At 31.1% G+C, this 7,034-nt stretch overlaps 1 protein-coding gene across 1 annotated transcript; it reads right to left on the minus strand.

Moving 5' to 3' along the window:
- Positions 1-231: 231 nt before the first annotated feature.
- Positions 232-4,815, minus strand: LOC106717597 (odorant receptor 94b-like). The gene is made up of 8 exons (XM_014511483.2): positions 4,630-4,815; positions 4,298-4,427; positions 3,096-3,300; positions 2,008-2,130; positions 1,231-1,330; positions 1,020-1,124; positions 494-649; positions 232-285 (listed from the first exon to the last, which is right to left on the minus strand). Exons 1-8 carry the CDS (start codon positions 4,810-4,812, stop codon positions 232-234), a joined length of 1,056 nt encoding a protein of 351 aa, XP_014366969.2. The 5' UTR covers positions 4,813-4,815.
- Positions 4,816-7,034: the final 2,219 nt, after the last annotated feature.

Genomic DNA, 7,034 nt, shown 5'->3' on the forward strand with positions numbered 1-7,034 from the left:
AATTAACCAAAAAGTTTAGAGGTTACGAGTAATTTTTTTTGCAGGGGGGGCCATTAGATTTTTATTAAAACTAAATATATTATCCAATTATTATATTTAATTAATGCAATTATTATATTTCATCAGTGCATCAAAAAGCTAAATTTTGTGAATATAATAACGTAAGTGATTCACATAATTTGTTTAAAAATAATGCTCTGAGGAGAAGGAATAAATATAGTAGTAATAAGCTCAATTTTCCATATTTTTTAGAAAAGCGTAGAAAGAGTAAGAACTTTTAACTATCTGAAAGGTAAAGAGAACAGATAAAATAAAACCTTAGAAGTGGAACAATCATAATCTTTTCTTAATAAAATTCTCAGGTTAGTGATTATTTCCCTACTTGAGAGAAGTAGGCAAAAGGAAGATACTTAACCAATAAGATCAGTAGAGTTATTAAATAAAAATAATCATGTTAACATGTTTAGTTGAGAACGAGTTGTATAAAACTTACTGAAACGAAAGTAGTGTTTGCAAGAGGCGCTATGGATCCCGCAGTTGGCATTATCGGTTTCTTTATCATCTCCATAAATAATAAGAGATCTCTTCTATTCTTTTTTGGCATTTCTAGCCAGTCCAAAAAATACGCCGAATCCATTAGCTTTACACTCTAGAAAAAATATATCTGAGTTTCAAGTCTTTATATCATACATTAAATATTCTTTCTATTTTAAACATACAACCAAAATTAAAATATTGTAAGGTAGTTTTCGCCCACAACTTCGTCCGCACGGAATTAAAAAAAATCCAGTCATAAATATAGTCTATGTCACTCGGTAACAACGTATCTTTCTAATGATTTAAGAATTTTTGAAACATGTTAAGTCGTTTTTTAGGAGTATTAGTTACATTCAGATATATAAATTTATCCTCTATATAGTATTAGTGTCGGTAAAGAAAATAATTACTAAAATGTCTTTGATGTTTTAATTTTATGGAAAATTTTAGAGCAATCATGAATGAAAAAAAGGTATACTAACCGCATCCGTAAGTTTACTACCATAGAAACAAAACAAAAATAATTCCGCAAATATGCACATCAAAAATAATATGATTGTCAAACAAGGTAATGATGTTTTGTCAATCTGCAATAAAACACCGTATAATATATTAAATTAGTTCTCGATTTTTTTTAGTATGTTTTAAATTAAAGTGAAAAGCCTTTAAAAGTGTCATAGAAATCACACATACTTCAACAAGTCTGTAGGCGGTGGTGCATAGAATCCATCCACCGAACAAAAATTGACAGAAAACGGCCCCGCTGAATGTCGCTTCAATTTTTGTGAAAAATCTAAAAAAATACGTTCATTTTACAGAACGAAAACACATTAATTTTGCGAGGAACCACTAAAGAAGCACCTGTACAAAAATAATGTAATAATATGGGTGTTTTGACTGTTTTTTTATAAGAAAAAGGGCAAACGAGTGCCGGGAACACCAAGGTGATCATCGATGCTCATGAACATCCGCAACACTAGAGGAACTTCAGATGCGTTACCGGCTTTTGAGAAAGAGATATGCTCGCTCCTTGAAGGATCCTAAGTCGTACTGGTTTAGAAATACCGCCGAGAATAGATCATTCCACAACGTGGTCGTGCGTGGCAGAAAATTTCTTGAGCACCGCACTGTTGTGGAATGACAGTTTTGATGTCATAGAATGCAGAAGGTACTTCGTTCTAGAATAGAACTTTCTTCGTGACCATTTGATAAATTGCTCAATTCACCTGATAGTATAGTGTAAATGTTAACGTAACGTTGCATAAAATACTTACTTATGAATTTCTAAAAAATGTAGAGCCATATTCTTGAATTCAATATCATAGGTTTGCAATAAAGGTATTTTCAAATTAGTTGATTTAATTTTACAGTTGTTTACAAAATTTTCCAGCTCGTAACTAAAAAAAAAACTCCATTAATGTCATTTAAACTATGTTAATAAAATATTTCGGTATCTACATTACTTCTTACCCTAAAATATTTATTTGTGTTGTGCATTGCTGCAAAAAGAATGCTATAAATGCATCTAGTGTTGTAATATTAAACGCAATCCACGCCATCTGGATGTAGTCATAAAGTAAAGTAAAATAAAATCTGTAACGACAGAACTTGTTAACAACACACTGTAAAAAAATATGACAACAGTACAAGCCGCGACTTTAAATCCAAGTTCCCATTGAATTCAGTATCCAATTTCACTAGTAATAGGGAGGCACATGTCTACGTTGTCGCTGTCCAAAAATTTCGCGACTAATTTCTTATACATTCTTATATAAGCTTAGCCAGTTTTTTTTTTAAAAAAGACATCAAGTAAAGAGTATAGGATTCGCAATGGTAAAATAAAAGAAACCAGCAGAGAATTTAACAAACTAGCAAGATAAGTTCGCCGAAATAGCGTAGCGACCGGTGCCCATGGACAATAGCAATTGCAGATGTGTTGGCTTCCTTTAAAGATCGGAGGAGGGGATGCACAGAAAGAGAAAATTTCCTCTTCCTGTGCGTCCCCTTCTCCCCTTCCCTTTACTATCATTTCCTTATAAGACTAAAAAAATTATCGATATTCATCGTCTTCCTCAATTTAACAAGAATATAGAACAAACTGATTTCAGTTATTAAAATTTCGAATGTTCACATCTGTTTTTTTATTTTTAGATGGCAAACGAGCTAGCAGCCAACTAAATGCGTCTCAATAACGAAGCGAGCGCTGCCCAGACATCCGCAATTGCACATGCGTTGCCTATCTTAAATCGACAGAGGAGGGGACGCACAGAAGGAGGATATATCCTCTTCCTGTGTCCCCTCCTCTGGTAAATCCAATTCTCCTTCCCATCCTTTCCTTATAAGAAAACTTCCTACCCAAGTTAAAGGGGACTAAAAATCAGGCCTCCGGCACGCACACTATCAGCAGAAACGCGGAATTGTTTTCACTTCACGCATGTCTTCTGTATGGTCGTGGTCGGTCGCTTCACCGGTCGGCCGTACCCATTCGTGCACCCAACAAATATTGTTGTTTCGTTATCTACCATTATTAAAGTAACAAAATAACTTTAAGAACTTACTTTAGTTTTGTATTCGGTTCAAAAGGAAACCAAACAGAAAACTCGACGTGCGTTCCTTGCACATGTAAAATGTAAAGATACAACGCCATAAGAAAACTAGTAACGATTGATGTTAAACTGTATATCCTTACAATAATTTTGGCTTCCCTAGCTGTACTTTTGAGCAGCTTTTGGTGTTTTTCTTCAGGCTGGTTAAATAAATCTCCTATAAAGAAACATTATATGTCTTCATTACAAATACAAAATTATACGTCTTTTTTGCAGTTCTTTCTAGAAAATTATCGCAGAATCAGAAGAACAATATTTGTTTAAAGATTGTTACAAATAGCCAAAAAAATTTTAAAGGCTAAAAAGTTTTTCAAGCAAAATTATACGTTTCTACGTATCAATTGTATTTTTTGCGCAATGAGAAATTAATTTATCATTCATATACGATAATTACATAGCTGAAAACATAAGTGGTAATTTTTCATTCATTCGTTAAAAATTCATTCATTTACTATTGTTCTGTTTATTCCTTTTATTATTGAAGCATACTTTTGTAGCAATTGTCTTCATCCATTCCATTTCATTATTCTTCCTGGTAAAGGTAAATCGATTTAAAAATATTGTAACAACGCATCATCCTATTTTGTATTTGTATGTCTATATATAAATACAATAAAAATGCTTTAAAACATTTTTATTCAGAAAATCTTGAACGTTAGCAATACAAAGTAATAGTTAATTAAAAAAAAAACTAGCTAACGCTTAAGACTGTGCCCGCGGGAACTTTATAAAAAACTGAATTAGTACCCTATGTGTTCTTACAAATTATGTTTTGCATCTATGCCGAATTTCAACGAAATCCATTCAGCGGTTCTGGAGATACGTCTAACAGACATCCACCCATTCATCCATCCATCCGTAAATCTAAACACATTTATTATAGTAGTAAGATAATAATATATTTCGTAATTTAGAAAAAAATCTTTATTGAAATTTTTGTTTTTTTTGCACTAACTTGATTTTCATTCGATATAGTCATACAAATTTTCTCAGCTTTCGGAGTTATATAACAAAAAATGATGTACTACTATATCTTTTACTTAGAAAATATACTTTATTTGTGCAGACATAATTAAAATATCAACGGTAGGTTATAAAATAATCTTGTCATTGATAAACCGAATACTTTTTAAGGATAAAAAAACTCGCCATACCTTTCATTGTGTTTAAAAGTTCTTGGACATCATTCTGTTTGACGAGCATTACAATTTGTTTATAAATAGAGCCGAGGTAAGCAAACAGTAGAAACATCGTATCCATCAAGGTGTTCATATCATTACGCACCTTTAAAATAAAATGTTAGTAACCATTTAAAATCCATTACTTTGTCTAAAGAACAAAATTCCGCATTATGAACTTAGAGAACCTGATATTTATAGATGGTATTTAGAGAAATACCATCTAGAAATCAGGTATTTAAAGTGTTAGCGAGTCAGTAATTTTGAAACGCTTTAAATACGCGTACAATACTAAAGTAAATACTAACTTCATAAATTCTAATTGCATGTTGAATCATAAAAATGATTGCAGCGAATAATACAAATCTCATGTACATTTTGTGTACATATAAACGTTTCGGTGGGCTACTGGCGTCTAATGCGCAGTAGCCACCGAAGCGCAAAATCCTTAAATGCGGCTCCAAACTGAAATGCGACCATTTCTTTTCCATTATGTTAATAAATACGTTTTATAAAGCTCACACGAACACTGAAAGTAATGTGTTTGAATACGTGGTCCTGGAAAACGTTTTATAGCAATTGTTATCTGGTACCATATTATTACATCCTGTATAATTATCATTGCATTGTGATGGTGTCATTAGTTTTACATCTGACATTATAATAATACGCACCGCATTTCATTTCATGCGAACAGACAATTGTTTTATTTACTAATTATTCCATGGCTATTTCTTTGTTCATATAATGTACTTTATTGAATAAAGATTGCTAACCCTATTCTTTAAAGTATAAAAAGTTAAATATGATAAAATACATATTTAACAACTAGGAATCTTATCTAGTAACTATAACTGTAGAAAAGGTAGGCTAGTAGGTAGTTAATTATTATTACTTACACTTATTGTCTCTCGATCGTTGCGCTACTGATCATGTTTTTGAGAGTAATTCGCCGAGGAAAATCGCTCAAAATCAGACTAACCCCTTTTACTTTAAACACTAAATGTGTTTACAAAAGTGTTTACACGCACGTTATCATAAGTATTTAATATTACATGATATAATTTTAAGGAACGCAACCGAAGTGAAACAATAGATTTTTGAAACAAAAACATCCTTTATCCCAACACGAGAGCCAAAAGACAAGACAAAGTGACGACGACACATTTAGCTTTTCCTTTTGTACAAAAGTTACAGGTAATGAGCAACAAAACATTTGAAAATAACTCTAGAAAATGTACGGTTAATAAGATAGAACTTAATTTTAAATTTAAATTGTTTCTTTTAAAATTTTCAAATTTGACACAACTACCCCGAGCCATCTTCCGAGGCATATTACAAGAATATATTAAGAATCTATTAATATGACTATAATTTTCAAAGTTTGAGTAAAAATGTGAAAAGCGCTTGGTAGCCTACCTCAGTAAGCTAGAGTCGTGATTATTTATTCAAAGCTTATATGGACCAACGGGCTGATAAGATTAAATACATATAATGTTTAATTTAACAAAAAGTATGATTATATTTTACAACATATTGCTTCTATCTCGGCGTGATGGGTACACAGGTGGCATTAAATGCCAACTTCGTAACGATTACCATAGTCTTTAGTTGTAAAACTTCATTTTAACTCAAAGAGCGTAACAGATGCTGTTGAAATTTTAAATATGATTAAATATTTAGTAGTACAATACGAGTACATGAAAAACAGGACAAAACATATTTTAAATCTGATTTTACATTTAGTAGAGTTCGTTGAATTGTTCTACAAAATAATGTTGTTCTTATTGTATATAATAGCTCTATAATTAAATATATTTTATGACATATTCTTCATAAAGATATATTTCTCTCTCCCTTATAATCAGATCTTGAATTATGAATTTACAAAATGACGACTTTCAGAAATGTGCGGCCTACAAATTGTATTAATTTTGTTCCACGTACTCGCATAATTGAGGTAGAGATAGTAGAGTCGTATCACTTTCCCCAGCGCATTTCAAACATTAAAATTAATTCCCGCATCGCCTACCGCAACCTAAATATTTGATAACATTTCAACAGAGCAAGAAACATTATGAAATAACCTTTTGAAATTAAATATATCTGAAGCCGCTTTGCGAATATTGTAACCTACATTTATGTGAAAATTATTTGATTATTAGTATACTTATTTATCCAAGAAAAATAAATTACGTTTAAATATCTCATTTAATAAAACAATTTGATGAGTATACCTTAATTCGACATTATATAGAGACGGCTGTGATTTTTTTGAGGTGTTATTAAATGAATTTTTTGTGTAATAAATATTGGAACGAATATTTCTGTCTGTCTATTCCAATTGAATCTCAAATTGCCAAAGCTATTTGTCGTTCATTTATTTTATTTGTTAAATTCTCAGATTTATTTTTCATTGAATTTATAAAATTGAAGCTCAGAATTAAGTGAACCTGTCTTTTGTGCGAAACAATGGAACTATTATTTGTAGCTTAAATCGTTTTCACACCTTGAGGATGTATCAAATTAAATGTTACATTAACGAACAAAAGACGATCAAATTGAAACCATTTAAAATCCTTTTTGTGCAAACACAATGCCAAGTTGAAGGGATCGTACAGAAAATTCGTTGTTATTTCGTATGTTATTGTTTCTTGATTTTATTTCTTAAGTCAAGAAGCTTGTATTATGCTATTTTTAGATATTATTATAT

This window comes from Papilio machaon, chromosome 9 (assembly GCF_912999745.1).
Source record: "Papilio machaon chromosome 9, ilPapMach1.1, whole genome shotgun sequence".
NCBI classification, from domain to species: Eukaryota; Metazoa; Arthropoda; class Insecta; order Lepidoptera; family Papilionidae; genus Papilio; species Papilio machaon.

Excerpts from the sequence above, each read along its gene's own strand:
- LOC106717597 (XM_014511483.2), bottom strand. The coding sequence starts at position 4,812 with ATGGAAAAGAAATGGTCGCATTTCAGTTTGGAGCCGCATTTAAGGATT. Across the intron at positions 3,301-4,297 it reads ACTTTTAAACACAATGAAAG|GAGATTTATTTAACCAGCCT; the intron begins GTATGGCGAGTT and ends GTTTCTTTATAG. Across the intron at positions 286-493 it reads CAAACACTACTTTCGTTTCA|ATAGTTAAAAGTTCTTACTC; the intron begins GTAAGTTTTATA and ends TTTACCTTTCAG.